We start from the raw sequence: 16,797 nt of genomic DNA, 5'->3' as shown, positions 1-16,797 counted from the left end.
CCCTGGGAGAGAGGAGAGCAGACAGAGGTAAGTTAACAGCTGACAATACATCTTAATTTTCCAGTACTTGTCACTTTATATAGAGTCTCCTATACTTAGCAATTAACCAACATTTCACCACATTGAATACATAATCAATGTGCACTCTGTGTTTTTTACAGGCGAGCGACGCGTTGCCACAACCATCGTCTCCCGCTGTGTCCTCAGACTCCACTACCCGCAGCACGCAACCAAACCATCAAACAAACAATAAATAAACACTCTTCTAATAATTTACTGTGTGTTTTAAGTATGCATATCAAGAGAAATGTTTTAATGAAGGTAAACAGTTAAAGTATTGAATAACGGCGAGCCTGTCGTTACATTTCCTCCTCCCCTCTCCTAAGAGTACAGTACCTCAATTTTCATGTACACAGGAGAGACAGTCTGCCACCAGATTGGCTTTCCCTGCCCGATACTGAACTGTGAAGTCATAGGGTTTCAAGGACAGGTACCACCCTGTGACGCGTGTGTTGGAGTCCTTCATCCGGTTCAGCCACTGCAAAACACGATGATCTGTCTCCAGGACAAAGTGATGTCCCAGCAAGTAGTACCTCAGTGACTCAATGGCCCACTTCATGGCCAGGCACTCCTTCTCCACTGTAGAGTACCTTGTCTCCCGGTCCAGGAGCTTGTGACTCAGGAACAGCAGTGGATGCCTGTTTGCCGATGCACTGCCCCAATGCCGATCCCAGAAGCATCTGTCTGCAGTGTGAACGGTTGCGAAAAGTCAGGAGTGTGGAGCACAGACTCACTTGTGATGGCACCTTTGAGATCCTTGAAGGCTCTGTCACACTCTTCCGTCCATCACACTCTGTTTGGGGCTGAAGCCTTTTTGAGGTCAGTGAGTACAGCTGCCCTCCCAGAAAAGTGGGGTATAAACTTGCTGTACCATCCCAAAAGCCCCACCTTCTTCTTGCTGGTGGGAACAGGATAGGCATGGATTGCATCCACCTTCCCCACTCGAGGCATGATAACCCCATGTCCAACAAGTCCCAGGGACTCGACCTGCTGCTTCACAAAAGCGCACTTTCCAAGATTGATGGAGAGCCCAGCAGTCTTGATTAGGTGAAGGACTTGTTGAAGGTGAGCCACATGTTCCTCCCATGTCTGGCTAAAGATGACAACGTCATCCAAGAAGGCCGCTAGAAACTGTGGCACCTCCCTCAAAACTTGGTTCATGAGGTGTTGAAATGTTGCTTGTGACCCCTGGAGGCCAAAAGTTATCACCTTGAACTGAAACATGCCAAAGGGTGTTCTAAATTCTGTCATCTCCCTGGTTTCAGGTGGCAGGACCAGCTGCCAGTACCCCTTGCTCAGGTCAAGGGTGGTGATGATCTTGGACTTCCCCACTCTTTCCAGCAACTCATCAATGCAGGGCTCTGGATAGGATTCAAACTTGGAGACTGTATTGAGGCACCTGAAGTCAATGCAGAACCTCAGCAAACCATATTTCTTTGGGACCAACACAATAGGCCTGCACCACTCACTGGTTGAAGCTTCAATTATTCCCATTACTCCCATTGAGCTGCCACATGAGCTCAATCTCTCACCTGAGCAAGGTGAACCTTGTGATGCACGAGAATTGTGAAACCAGGTTTTTCCTGGAACAGCTCTGGATCTAGTAATACTCCTACCTCCCTCTGCTGATTTGACTGGAGATGGGACACATCCATCACAGTGGGCTCAGAAGAATTGGTGGCCCCCTCACTTGGCGACCATAGAGAAGCTCAAACGGTGAGAACCCTGTTGAAGCCTGTGGCACCTCACAGTATGCGAACAGCAGGTATGGCAGCCATTGGTCCCAATCAGAGCCTGTGTGCAACACAAACTTCCGCAGCATATTCTTGAGAGTCTGATTAAACCTCTCGACCAGTCCGTCTGTCTAGAGGTGGTATGGGGTGGTCTTAATACCCTTAACCCCTAACAACTGATAGACTTGCTGCAGAAATTTGGATAGGAAGTTTGTGCCACAGTCTGTAAGGATTTCCCTAGGTATGCCTACCCATGAAAACAACTGAAAAAGACAATTTGCAACCTGTCTAGCCTCAACAGATCTGAGGGGAAAGGTTTCTGGTTATCGGGTGGCATAATCACAAATTACCAAGATGTATCTATTTCCTGTGGAACTTCTCTCAAGGGGCCCCACTACATCCAAGGCTATCCTGTCAAATGGGGTGTCAATGACAGGTAATGGCTGAAGCTGTGCATGGGCTACTACCCTAGGTGAAGTTAGCTGACATGTCTCACATGAAGCACAAAAATCTTTCACCTGGGTATACATGCCTGGCCAAACAAACCTATTGGCAATCCTTCTAAGGGAGTCCCATGTTGCCTGCCCAAGGGATAGGGTGACCTAGCTTCATGACCTTGTGTGTCAGGCTCCGTGGCAAACCTAAGGCCTCAATCTTCCCCTGACGCTGATAGAGAACACTGTTTTTAACTATATAGCTAACATCAGCGAAACAGTCTGTCTTGCCCTGTCTCTCACCCTAAACCTCTGAGACCTTGTCCCAACATGGTTTTAGCATCGGGTCAGCTTGCTGCAGGACTGCTATATCAGAGGGAATGTGAAAATTTAGGGACTGGCTGGGTGTTGTGACCTCCTCCTGCTTTCCCCTAGCTGTAGTCCAAACCTTTTCCCTTCTTCTCTGAGCTCTGGACCTTTGTTGCTTGGCTAGCCCTGCCTCTAACTCAGCTTGGTAAAAGGATAACTCCTCAAGGGATTTATTCACTTTCTGAGCCCTAGTTGTGACCACATTACATGCTACCCCAGGGTAGGATAACAGGATTTGGTAATTTGGGCACTAAAGCTACTGGTAGGAGGTAAGTGTGACCACCTACAGTAAGATAAACCTCCGCTGTGGGGTACACTTTCTTATCGTGTTCGATGTCATCATCAGGGGTGACTGGTACCAACTTGGGGTCACTGCGTCTGTATGGCGCCGTCTGTGGTGGTGGTGGTGGCCTAGTCTGCTGCCTGGCTTGACTGGCCCTCAGATGTCCCCAGTCCTCTTCTTCAACATAGTCATTATCACCATCATCGTGATCATCATAATAAGGCACCGAAGCTTCAGTTTGTAAATATCCTGTTCTAACAAAATCTAGTCAACAGGACTTTTAATATAGGTTAGCATGGACATCATGTGACTGAAATCACATGACTTCATGGAGGTGGTGTCAGAGAAAGGGGCGGGGCAAGTGTCATCCAGAAGCCCCCTCTTGGAATTAGATGACAAGGTCAATGACATAAGATTCTGACAAGATTAATGTTAAGGATATAAATCTGTCAGAAATTAGACCTAAACATTTTTTTGTTTAGTTGTCCCAGTTTATCAAACATGATTGATAATGTGGGACATCATGTTTTGTGTAATCTGGGACAGTTATTTAAATTCTCTACATGAGGGAAATATACATTTATTGACTTCCTGAAGTAAAAAACAAGGATAAACTAAAGAGATGTAACATAGCTGCAGTTGTCAGACAGGAGTTAATGGTAAATACAGTCTGTCCCTGTCTGTTTTAAAATGTGATACACCTTTAATAGAATGTTTTTAATTGATTATATAAATTCTTTCTTTAGGTTAGGGGTTCTTTATGAAAAAATATGACTTACATGTTAATATGAATTAATGACATTTCTATAAACAATATACATTTTCTTATTCATTCTCCTGGTAATTTTTTCATAATGATTTTTAAAAATTGGTAATATTGAGCTTGACATGCACAATTCAAGGTGAGTAAGACTTTTTTTTAGGCCTAATACAAGTGTCCCACATTACAAAGTGACCTGTCCCAGATGATCAAATTCAGGCAGAATTTTCTTTTTTGGCACAAAGAACAGTAAAAGCTTTGTCATGTCTGATACATATTCAGACTGTTTTCCTCCCATTGTCATTTCTCTCCTCTCTCTGAGTCTGATTGCAAACCATTTCATTATCATTTTTATAATCAGTAATATTATCATAGAATTACTACAGCTATTATTAGAGCCTGGTTCTGATCAAGGTTTCTTTCCCTTAAAAGGATTTTTTCCTCTCCTCTGTATGGTCTCAACCTTCCCTTTAACTACTAAATACATTAAAATTGTATGTTTTATTCTCTTGTAATTTTATTGTATTGTACATTTTACTCTACCATTTATTATAGCTGTGATACAAGTTACTTTTCAGATAAGAAATGCACGTAAAACACCATTGTTAGCAGTAAAAGTGTTCAATATTATACACAAAAGAAAATTGGCAGTTTTATGGCAGATGAATATTTTTATTTTGGTTCTGTAAGTATATTTTGGTGACAATATTCCTGTGTTTTGGATAAGGTGGGACGTTGAAACCAGGCATATTTTACATGGTGTTATTAGTACTTATACTTAAGGATGTGAAGACATCTTCTCCTACAAATTATAAGTGGTCCAGTATCCATTATGCCAGATTTCAAACTTCAAAACTAAGTCAAAATGATTGGATCTGACTTGTATTTAAAAGGACTTTTGATTTTACTGACTAATCACTAATTTACACAGCATGGCACATGAACAACACTGAGCAGTGTATTTAGTCAGACAGTGAAATATGAGATAAAGATATATAAATAAGTGGCACAATAATTAGTTTGCTTCAGTCGTCTACTTAATGTCACCGTCCGGTCTGCTCGTTATAAACGGCACCCCTAGGCACTGGCCTCAATTGCCGTACTTTGTGGCCCACTTGATGAATATTTGTGTCATAGTGAATGCAATTTACAGTGTCTTCTACTTCTAGTGACACTTTTACATCTTTTATTTCCTCAATTAAAAAAAAAAAAAAAGAATAAACAAGAACAGCATAAATAAATAAAACTTTAATTTCAGTAAAGAATTATGTACAATATTCACAATATTGCATTCCATGCTGTTTATAGGAAATGGGATCAGTCAATGGAAATAGCAAGTAGGCCCACAGATAAAAGTTGTACTTCGTATTAACAGATATAAACTTACATCATTGGGCATATAATCATTTTAATAACCGTTAAAGATGTTAAGCAGCACCACACACACGCCCCACCCCCTCCCCTCAAATACTTCAAATAAAAAAAAAACACATCCAAAATATCACACACAGAATTCAGTCCCATAGGTCAAGTGAGTCATCAATTATGAAAAGGTAGTTTTTGCTGTTTTGAGGAACATGTAAGTTTGGAACTAGACGTAAAACTGGCTTGAGAGGTTTTGCAAAATATAAAATCTGCAAAGACAGAGGTAGCAAAGATGAACAGATGCTGCGCTGAGGACAGAGTCACATCAGTCTGAGGACCAGCAAATATCCAGAACCAATACTGATGAAGTTATTGTAGTGTGCAATAATAAAAAACAAAAGATCAAAAACAACAACACTGATGTTCATTGTTTTGTCCTTCATATGATATCTTGTCAGTTGAGCTGAAAAAGTAATTATTTGTGAATTTTTCAAACATTGAACTTCTTCAAAAAGGTACAGTTCAGTATCCAGAGCAAAACAAGTTCACACACAGTGACTGGATTTTAAATCTATCACGGATGAATATCTATATTTCTGTTGAGCCGACGGTCGGAGTATGATTGCCATCAAATCCTCACGGTCGTTGTAGACAATGTGGTTCTCCATGTGAACGCAGACCATGTAATGACTCCGCCAGGCCTGTGTTCACATCGTCCTGCACTGTGTCCTGTGAACAGCAGCCTACATACCTGCGCCGGTGCTACAGGATGTGTATGGAAACAAGAACTATTTGCATACGACAAAGCACAGCAGTGTGAGGCGTCAGGTGTCCATCTTCTCATGCCTCTTAAAAAGCTTCATGAGCTGATTAAACCTGTGAGCGATCTGAGAAAAGGAAAAAAGTACACGGGGTCACTGGGTGTTCCTTCATCGCAGCCTGCAATCTTTAAGTATGATGCATAAAAATAACCTAAAACTAAAGGAACAGAATAACTCACCTGTCCTGATGGCTTGCTCAGTCTTTCTGACAGAGCAGAGAAAGTGTCACGTGAAGCCCCTTTTGTCTTCAGCTCAATCAGAATCGCTCGATCTTCATCTCTGCAAGAAGAAGCAAAACAATGAGACCTACAATAAATAGATGCAAAGCTAACCACATCCAAAATTAACACAAAAGTATGAGAACATAGTCTGAAAAGGAAAGCAAGTGAGTGAATTTGTCCAAACTTTGAACTACTCCTTTAATTTAACTATTAGTCATTAGACAATAATGCAAAATGACTTCTTCATGACTCACAGATGCAAGTTTAGCACCAGAGGCAGAACAATTATTTTGTCCCAACTAATAATTTAAATGCCCAAACTTTGTCTTTTTGGTTCTGAGGTGGAATTTGTTAAGAAAAAAGGCTAAAAATGGCTTTGAGATCTGAGAAAGAAGTGCGTCAGGGATTAGAATATAGATTTGCACGAAGGACTAAGAAGAAGAAAAAGCACAGGTCTGACTTTATAATCTTGTAATGACTGAAATAATCAGATTCTTTACTTGAGTAAAAGAAGAAATACCTCAAAGTAAAAACAAATCCAATTCAATCACAACCTTGTAAAAGTGCTCTCTTTGCCTCTGTGTACATCAGTGATTCAGGTGTTTTGACAATCAAAAGCTATTAGAAAAAATGTGGGGACTTGTTTAAGATGTATTAAAGTTCATTCAGAATCAGCTACTGACCTCGTCCATGCTATCACCACCTCGCCTTTCTTCCTCACAACATTCTTGGCTGAGAGGCTGTTGGGGGACAAACTCATTGGGGACGATATGGACTCATTATCGTCTTTAGGCACCATCTTCTCTGTAATCTCCACCTCCTTCCTTCTGGGCCGCTTTGCTTTCAATTGATCTTGGTGCTTCTTCCGTTTTCTGCCTCTGTCACCATCCCACTGGTCTTTCTCTGGTGTGCTGCTCATCTTCTCTGGGACACTGTCAGACTCTGATGCCTCCATTGCATTTCTCTCTGAGTCACTCAAAAGAGCTTTTGACGGACTTCTTTGAGTTTGCATGTCTTCTACTCTGAGGTGCGTTTGACTCTCTGTAGGGACACCTTTTCCAGGGGCTGCCTGGCCAATCTGCACAGAGCTTTGAGCACCACTGTGTAAACTGTTGTCTGAAGGAATGGTCATGGGTTCCTTTTTCCCTGGCAGTGGCTGTGACTCCTCAGAAAAACTAAAACGTGCGTTCCTCTGTTGAGTTGACGCGTCTTCTTTTTTGTGGGAGGGATCTTTACTTAGTGTCTGGCTTTCACCTTGAGTGACACAGCTCTCTGAGCCTGTGGCAGCCTGGCAGATCCCAGACCTTTCAACAAACTTAGAAAGCTCTGAGCCTGTGGCAGCCTGGCAGATCCTAGAGCTTTCAACAAAGTTAGACAGACTGTTGTCAGATAGCACCACATGTGACACAGTACTTCCCTTCTGCGACTTGTCCCACAAAACTGATTTTGTTTGACTTTCTTCACCTGCTATGTCTCCTTCTCTATGCTGGTGATCTTCTTCTGTCAGTGTCTGACTTAAGCTTTCATCGGCAGTGAGCGTGACGTCTGCACGCGTCGCGGCTGTCTGGCGGATCTTCAAGATGAAGTGATCGTTGGACCTCTCCATCACTAACGCTTGCATGGGCACGTCAGGCTTGAACAAGAAAGATGAGGCGTGTGCTGATGAGGCCACACTGCTGCCGGAGCCACAGCTGGAGTTGTCGGTGTCGAGGGCGAGGTGAATGTCCTGCTCTGTGGCGTCCTCGCCGTCCAGCAGGGCGTCCTCGCTTATGTGCGCGCTGATGACGCTTTCTGGAGTGGACATGTTGCGCATGCTTGATGGCTGTAGGAAGCTGAGAGTGCTGTCAGACTTGAGGGGTGACGGAATGGTGAGCGAGACAGCCAGATCTTCAGTCAGTATGGAATAGGACCTTTGAGAAGACAAGCTGGACTGCAGCATTATTTTGTTCTCCATTGGCAGCTCTAACAAGCAATTCTCGTCAAATAAAGCTGGATTCAGGGGGATCTGCTCTTTCAACCGGGGAGAAGACATCCTGCGAGGTGAAATGCTGGACCAGGTAGCGATGAGTTTGGAGGGGGTGTTAAATTTGGACGGGGTACGCAGTTTAGACGGAGAGTCAAATTTATTTGGAGTGGTGATGCTGATGAACCTCTCTCCATCCTTCCTTGGGGTACAGAGGGACCATGCTGTGCTGTCTCCTGTGATGCTGCTGTTTTCTAGTAAGTCAGATCCTTGGAGAAGACATTTGAAGATTTCTCCCATTTGAGAGTCTCTCACCAGGTTGAACGTTAAACTGGAGGCCTGCTGTTCCGTGAGCAGTTCAAAGTCGGTTTTGTCGAGCAGAGAGCCACTTTGAGAGACAACCAAAGAGGCCATGCTATTTTTCTCTGGAGTTGGAGGAATAGTTTTACGAGGAGGGAAGTCAGTTACAGATTGTGTATTTGTCAGATGTGGGGCACTGCTGCAGTCTTTTTCCTCGTGCGTGATTCTGATGTCTTTGCCTCTGCTTCCAAGCCCTGTTTTGTAAGGCACTACAGTACAAGGCTTGATTTGATTCATGCTGGTTGGAGAGGACTGTGCTTCCTTCTGTTGAAAGTGAGGCTTCTTTAAAGACGGCTGTGCGGATACTTCCTCGTTCCCAGCGGGCTTCTTCTTCTCAGCCGGAGCTCTTGCTGGTTTGCAAAGACAGTGCAGCGTCGCATGAATGTCCATGAACAAGCAGTCAACTTGGGCATCGACAAAGTCCCACAGCTTCTGCTTCAGGTCGACTGCTTGCTGTTCAAAGATCCGTTTCACGATGCCATTATTTGACATTTTGCTAAACACGGGCACAATCAGATTCTTCAGCTTGGATTTCAGCTCTACTGCCTGACTGCATATCTCACCAAAATGAGCACCATCCACAAACTCTAAAAAAGATTCCTGATAATTGTCCATTATGCCATTGAAGCTCTTCCTGGGAAAGGTTTTATGAAGCTTCATGTACTTTTTTCGGATCTCACTGCGAACCAACCTGAATGTCTCCATTATTTCCTCCATGTTGGAAAAGGAAGCTTTGGATGCTGCAGGGCAAACCGTTTTAAAACGACTCTTTGGACTTCGTGTTGAACTACCTGGTTCTTCACTGGTTTCTTTCGAGCCAACACACATTTCCTCAGATATCCTCTTCAGCACAGACTTGGGACTTGGTTTATTTCTGACAGGTCGTACCAACTTCACCTTCTTGTTTGCAGGAAGTGGGGAACCAGCAGCCGCCTCATCGCTCTCACTTAAAATCTCCCCCTCCTCCAGTTCAGTGTCAGAGACACTTGAAGGCATCTCAGACACCTTGTCCACCACATTGTGGATGTCCAGCTTTGCAGGAGAACCAGGATATTTGTTCTCTTTGTTTACATCCAACTTCTTTGAGTTGACATCAACGGGTGTGATGGAGAAATCTGCACAGGAAGGTGAGAGAGAAAACAAACTGTAATCAACATTTGTGGTAGTTACGAATTAGCAGGTCATAAGTATAGTAAATGTATCATAGCATTAAAAGGTCGCTATCTTGTAAAAGATCTACATTTCTGTCGATTCGGATCATAACTCATAAATTAGAGAGGGAAAATAAAACATGATTAACAGTCGCTGCTATTTGAGATGACAGATCTATGATTACAGTAGTAATTTTGTAATATGTAATTTGCATTCCTTGGTTTGTAGCATTGGCGTATACTGATGTCGGATGCATAAAAAAAAATTACATTGACACTTATGTCATTGATGCTCAGGCACACACACTGCACACTCTCTGGTGTGATTAGGTATCATCTAGCAGTAAACCTTTCCCACAGTTTCATACTGAAACGTACGTTAAAATTGTTGAGGGCGGTGTTCACAAACTGTGGCAGCAAATCCACTTGGACCTATGCCGTTTCCAAGCATGGATACTTCATTCAAAAAAAAAAAAAAAAATCGATAGTGTTCGACAAGAGTATTGATGTAACCTGAACACATAATGACCTGAGGGGAGATGCTGCATTTCTGTTTGGAGAAGCTCTTTCTCGCTTTCATGTAACAGTGAACCTCATTCACGATTTCTAGCTAAAGGAATAGTTCACAGAAAGGTCGAATATGAATGTCGGGGCTTGTCGACACCACACGAGCAGTGTGGAGGCATGTTATGTTTTTTCTGTTGTTTTATAACGTCTGAAGAAGAGGTCAATTTGGCTGCAACAATGTTTACCCCTGAGACTCCTAAAGTGTTTTATGGACTCAAACATTTCACCCAACCCTCCATTGACATAGTGGTGAGTAGATAACGAGTGAATTTACATTTTTCGGTGACCTATCCCTTTAATCCCTTATGCTACAGTGCTAATACAAAGTTGGACTGTGAATATCTTTTTTTCAAAATGTGACAAAAGGCCTGAAAGCCCCTAACAGCCACTCTAATCTCCTGCATGAATGTAAAATTCTACTTTGGCTTCAATATCAGGCTGACATTACCTTTTTGGAGGCTCTTGACATGACCAGGCTTGCCATGAACATGGATGTGACTTCTCTTGGTTATCCGCATCGGGCTCCTCAGAGGGCTTATGGCATCAGGGATTTTCTTCAGATTGCTGAGTGTGCGCATCATGGAGTCCTCGTCATGAAGCAGTGGCACTGAACTGGAAGGCTTGACATTATTCTCTCGACTCTTTCCAGGACCGAAGCTCTTTTTTGGGGTGGAAGCGAGGCCACTGGAGTTTCCTGGCAGGACCGTCTCCTCTGTCGTGCTGCTGACTTTGTACACTGCGATACAGCCGGTGGAGGAGCTCGGCTCAGTGACGATAGTATTGCTGTCGTTAGCCTCTTCGTTTGTCTGGGTTAGAACTAAAATAGCCTCGGGTAAACTCAGCCCTTCTTGTGGAAGTGAGTCCAGGCTTATTGTACTGGATACAGCATCTGTGTCTTTAGGACCATTTTCCATATGACTGGCATCTTTCTTGTGAATGGAAGTGACTGAAGCAGAAGGATGGAGTCCTTGCTGACAGACCGGTGTCAAAGCAGCGGCAGGAATCTTTTGACGTCCGGGACTGTCAGGAACATCTTCAGCTACTTCCATATGACTGGGATCTTTCTTGTGAATGGAAGTGACTGAAGCAGAAGGATGGAGTCCTTGCTGACAGACCGGTGTCAAAGCAGCGGCAGGAATCTTTTGACGTCTGGGACTGTCAGGAACATCTTCAGCTACAGCGGGTTCCTTTGAGGGTGAAGCCGTAGGAGCTTCTTCAACTGAATCCACAGGGACGCTTTTCTCCACTGTCCTTGACTCAAGAACATCAGGCTCAGACACAGTTTCCTCAGTTGTATTTCCAGGGTTCACTTTTAGTAGGGAATTGCTTGTGTGTTGTTTGGAGACACTTCCTCGTGTGTCACTGATATTGTCTGTCACCTCCACTGGTTTAGATTTATCCACCCGTCTGTCTGAGGTCAGGCTCTTTGAGATGTTGCCCTCTGTTGTCTTCGGAGAACTACCCTCTAGTGATTTTGGTGTAAGATGTACACTCTGCTGACTCTCTGCAGTATTTAGGGGTTGGCTGAATGCTGAGGTAGTTTGGACCGTAATTTCTTCAAGCAGTTTGCCAGCTGCAGCTTCACTCAGACACTTGTTCTTTTCCAGGACATCTTCTGCATCATCACACCTCTTGTGTGTCTTTTCAGAGCTTGATTCTTTGGGGATATCTGATGACTGCTGTGCCACATCTTCCGGTCCAGAGTTTAATTCACTGCACTCTGCTTCGTCTATGACACACATGTCTTCAACATAAAACTGCAAATTCTCATCATCTGCTTTGTTTTCAGCCACCTTGTCCTTCGTTGTGGGGACGTCCTGGCCGGCATCGATGGGCAACACTGGCTTCTTAATCGGTGAAAGGGTTAGATTCAATGTTTCCATGAAACACAGTTTCCTGTTTGGACTATTTTCTTCCACAGTGCTGTTATCTGGGATACGTGTTTCTTTAGATGCTCTTTCTGGGGCATTGTGTGTCTTTTCCTGACTTTCCTTAGTGACATCTTTACCTTTGTCTGATTCGTTTAATCTCTGCTTCTTTCTGCTCATCTCTGAAAGCTTGTTCTTTTTATGCTTTCTGCTGTCATCGTTTTCATGTCGTCTTTCTTCCTTCTTCTTCTGCTGATCCTTCAGGGGTCGCTCTCCCTCCCTCTCCTTGGGGGAATCAGTGTGGTGCTCGGTGTGTTGTTTCAAAGAGGATTTTGTTTGCTCCTTGGAATTTGAACGGTTACGTCCATCATCACTCTTTATTTTTCTATGATCTCGGCTGCCCTCTTTGGAACTGCGAGCTGCACTTTGCTCACAGTCCGACAGGGCCACTTTGGTTTTGTCTTGTCTCCTCTCCTGACATCTCCCTTTGGTGTCATCATAGGGGGATGCATGGCGTATAATCTCTGGTGGGGGGCTTTTACTCCGGTTTGATCTGTGGTGTCCCTCAACATTTAAGATGCTCCTGCTTTTACATGACCTGGAGTCGTGCTTCCGTCCTGTGTCTTTGTCTGCTTTATGAGACCTGTTTTTCTCAGAGGCATGACAGTCCTTGTTGGGATGTGAATCACTTTTAGGTCGTCTGTCTGTTGATTCAGATGGTTTATGACTTTGATATTTTTCCTCTCTCTGTTTAGACTTGTGTTTGTCTGAATCACTGTGCTGGCCTGATGAACTGCTGCAGGACTTGCTGACAGAGTGCCCAGGATGTTTGTCGGGTATTTCACCTCCTCTCGAAGAACTTTTAGAATGACTACGAGAAGGTGCTTTAGAAGCTTGTGTCTCAATGCAGGAGCCAAGGGGCTGATTGGCTGAACTTTCTGTCCTTGCAGAGTGAGGAGGATTCCTTGAAGGCTGGTTCTCTCTGGGAGGTGAAGTCGGCAGACGTGGAGGAGGTGGTGGAGGACCGGAGGGAGGCGGAGGAGTGGACAGTGGGCGAGGAGGAGGAGGAGGAGGGGGCCTACTGCTTTGAGACAGATAGTGATGACGACCTTTCTCTGACCTGAAGGAAACAAAGTTTTAACAACTGATTTATGTTTGAACAGATATCAAATCAGTAGAGAGCGCTACAGAACACAGTGGTAAGGACGCTACTTGGCCTAAATGACATTCCAACATGGATTTGTCAGATTAACTCATAACGGGGTGTCTTTTACAATGACATCAACTAACAGCCTAACACGTTATTGTAAAACAGACCATACGGTTATGAGTCACTAGCTCACACACACATATATATACTTTTAAACGTACCGTTGATTCAACCTCTGAATCTCTGTGTCTTTACGTGTCACTTCCTGTCTCGCTGTTTGTAAAAGTGCACAGATGTTCTTTTTGAGACGGAAGTTCTCAGTGTTCAACCCCGTGTTCTGTTTAAAGAGAAAGTGAGAGAGAGAGAAGCTTAGCGTTTATTTCACAATTGTAATATACTCTGTAATTCAACATAATAAAGCAATTTGAATGTAGATACAAGACTTTTATAGATTATCAACACGAAATGAAATCTGCTCTTTTAAGGGTTATGAATTATTTTACATTTCAGCATTAGACACATTCTAGAGTTAGGAAATCTTCTGTATGAAGCTTGATAATATCGGGGGCGGGGGGGGATGCACACCTTTTTTATCAGCCAACAAAATTCAGAAAATAAAACAAACCTGCATCTCCACCTGCTCCAGTCTCCTGCGTAACTCTTTGATTTGGGTTTGAGCTGCTTGGAATCTGGACTTCAGCTGCAAACACACAAAAAGAAGAGTGTGTGAGATGTTCGGTCAGCTACTGATGGCAGCCACTGCATTTTAACACAGCAGAATTATTTCAGCAAAGTAGGTGTTTTTTAAACCCCTTTCAGCACCTCTGCTAAACTATTTGCTACAGGGTTAGCTGACTTAAACCTTGTAGAAACCCACTTTCACCTATTTACATCACAGTGATCCCTGCTAAGCCCTGCAGAGCCAAGCAGAAATCAAAACACCAACAGCAAACACATATTTATCTTCAGCCTCTCACTCAGTTTAAAATGCACATTATGACAAGTAAGAAGAGAGAAAGGAATCGTGGGGCACATGGGAACTCACATCTGTGTACAATGTCTCTCTACTCTGCTGCTCCTCTGTGACAATTTCTTCATATAGATCCATAGAATCCTTCAGTTGAGATGCATTTGGAGTTGAGTTATCTGTAATAAACAAAATAAGACAAGAAATAAGAAAGATTATCAGTCAGCCTTAATGAAGGACAATGGAATTCGTGCTTGTCGGGTTCTGTCTGTCTATCTGTGTTAATATTGTATTGTAAGACCAAAGTGAAACTAGAGTAATTCATAAAGGACTCTTACCTGCATTGCTGTGAAAACCAACATCCATGTCATCGTAGATATCCACAGAATCTTCATTAACATTCACAACAGGCACCAACACTATGGGAATAATACATGTTTTACATATAAATGCATTTCATTAGTTAGGTTCACCAACACTTTACCCACATTTTTGTGCCTGAGAACTGGAATGAAACCACTTCTCTTCTAGTCAATATACTATATTGTACAATAGCTTTATTACAAGCCAGTATTTCTCATAAATAAATAGTACTATGTGAACATAAAAATAACAGTCTATATGTATAATGGAATAATAGATGTGTACTTACGACCAGAAACATCGTTAGTGTTGATGTTCTCCATTGTGCCAAATATCTCCGAGGCTCAGTTTCTTTAAGAATACCTGGTAACAATGCAAAAGGAAAATCAATAACTATTCCTAGTCTACAAACATCAACCAGAACAAACCTAAGGATGCAAACATGAGAAGTTGATGAATGTTGTCAAAATTGTTGACAAATAGACTATATTAATAAACACTTACAAATCAAGCCCTGATTCATTCTTACAGCTTCATTAAATTAAGTTCCAAACCATTTATTAAATGGCAAAGCGCTGGCATAGCGCTACCAATGTCTGCAGAGCAAACTGCAGTTTGATAGATGTGGTCATATGATGTAATACAAAGATGCTACTGGTTGCATTATGGGAAAATGTAGGATCAAGCGTTTTTCCATTTGAGTGCTGATAATTTAATCCTGATGAGTCATCCAACTGTATGTAGTGTAACAGCATTCATTGTCACTGGAGTAATCTGTTAAGTCTTGTTTAAGTCGTATTTCCAGTTCACCACACTGACAAGTAGCATAAATAGAACTATGTCTTTATGTGAATCTTACATTAATGTAACAACGTAGTTGGATTTGTCAGCTGCTGTATTAAAGGTTCATTGCGTAGAATGTAGTGACCTCACCTTCCCCTTCCAAACATGAAAGAGAACCTGTGGTAGCCTTCAGTTGTCATACAAACTCAAAGGGTGTTTAGTTTGTCCTATTTGGGCTACTGTAAAAAACATGGTGGCCTCATGGTGTAATTATAAAGTTATATTTTAATATGAAGGGCCCATTCTAAGGCAAAGAAGTTGTACAATTTAGATGATTTCAAACTAGTGAAATCATCACTAGGATTATTTGATATTCAACTTCTGCCAATAGATCACTTTCCCCTTAATCGTACACACTGGACCTTTAAGGTACACCTCTACACTATAAATGCTAGTATCTGTAGTGGGCAAAGAGAAGCTAACAGGGGTGTTGTTAGCAGGGTGTTAGCATCTACAGCCCTATTGTTCACTACTGTCAGAACAAAGAAGGCATCGTTGAACAATGCGTTTCGACAGCAGGCCTGGACAGAGACCCATCCACAGAGAGCTGCTGCACTTAGTGTCTGAATGGCCATTGCTGAACCCACAGTTTTAAAGCGATGTTTAACACCCTCAGCTCAGGCTCGGGCTAACATTAACATCACTATGGCTGCCACAGCCCTGTCCAACACCCTGCAACCTCACAAGAGCTCTCCTGAAATTAGCACTTAAATCAGGTGTTAAAACTTAAAGGAGGAGGAGAACCCAGTGGAACAAACGTTTCACTACTATAAAACTACCCTGGACGTAGAAACACAGCTCTTTATCCAGCCATTAGGATTGGAGAGGGATGTTTTATTGAGAACTGCATTAATTACATTATTCTGAGGATATTGTAATTTACCTGTTTAGCATTACATAGTACTTTACTGATACTAAACAACAAGTCGCTGTGTGCTGCTTATTAACTGTTTCACCTATGACTGGAGGTGACTGTTGCTGGAGCAGAGTGTTGTGTAGCTCATCGTGCAAGTTGAAGAAACTGTGAATCCTCCACACACACAATACACGTCCGTATAAAAACATGGTAGCGTAGCAACAAGCTAAGTACGAATTGGTTGACTTACTTGTTTGTCTGTATTGTTGTGTGTCCTCCCGTTGTTTACAACCGTAATGTCGCGCCAAGACTTTTTAGTCCACAGGAAGTAACGACATTTTCCCGCGGTCTGTCACTGCTCGGGGTGTATTCTCGCAGCTGCTCGATTCCACAAAAATTCAAAAGAAACCTAAAAGTCAACCCCTGAGTGAGATAATTAATAGCGGGATTATGCCGCCTCACACTCGTAAACGACCCCCCGACACAATCGGGAGCGTTAAAGGGCGGATGAGGAGGTTTGAACCCGGCGAAAGTTGTTTTTTTCTCGCAGAGAGAGTCGAGCTGTGCCGGCGCTGCCGTCCGCCTACGTCATTACTGCGCGACGTCCGGGGAGCGAGGGGAGGGGAGGGTTGTGCAGCCAAGCCGACCCGGAAGCATTTGTGT

At 43.0% G+C, this 16,797-nt stretch overlaps 1 protein-coding gene across 2 annotated transcripts; it reads right to left on the bottom strand.

The window, feature by feature from the left end:
• Positions 1-4,582: 4,582 nt before the first annotated feature.
• casp8ap2 (caspase 8 associated protein 2) lies at positions 4,583-16,741 on the bottom strand. Of its 2 annotated transcripts, XM_034579620.1 has the most exons (12): positions 16,385-16,741; positions 14,725-14,798; positions 14,411-14,491; positions 14,151-14,251; positions 13,731-13,805; positions 13,327-13,442; positions 11,131-13,075; positions 10,536-10,995; positions 7,389-9,484; positions 6,730-7,334; positions 6,005-6,104; positions 4,583-5,891 (listed from the first exon to the last, which is right to left on the bottom strand). In XM_034579620.1, the coding sequence occupies exons 2-12, from the start codon at positions 14,756-14,758 to the stop codon at positions 5,829-5,831; spliced, it is 5,676 nt and encodes a 1,891-aa protein (XP_034435511.1). In that variant the 5' UTR covers positions 14,759-14,798; positions 16,385-16,741; the 3' UTR covers positions 4,583-5,828. The 2 variants fall into 2 exon arrangements, with proteins under 2 accessions (XP_034435511.1, XP_034435510.1); XM_034579619.1 differs by having other exon boundaries at positions 6,730-9,484; positions 10,536-13,075.
• Positions 16,742-16,797: the final 56 nt, after the last annotated feature.

This window comes from Hippoglossus hippoglossus, chromosome 24 (genome assembly GCF_009819705.1).
Source record: "Hippoglossus hippoglossus isolate fHipHip1 chromosome 24, fHipHip1.pri, whole genome shotgun sequence".
Taxonomy (NCBI): domain Eukaryota; kingdom Metazoa; phylum Chordata; class Actinopteri; order Pleuronectiformes; family Pleuronectidae; genus Hippoglossus; species Hippoglossus hippoglossus.
Note: the sequence above shows the minus strand (reverse complement) of the source record. Positions and strands in the feature narration are given on the sequence as shown.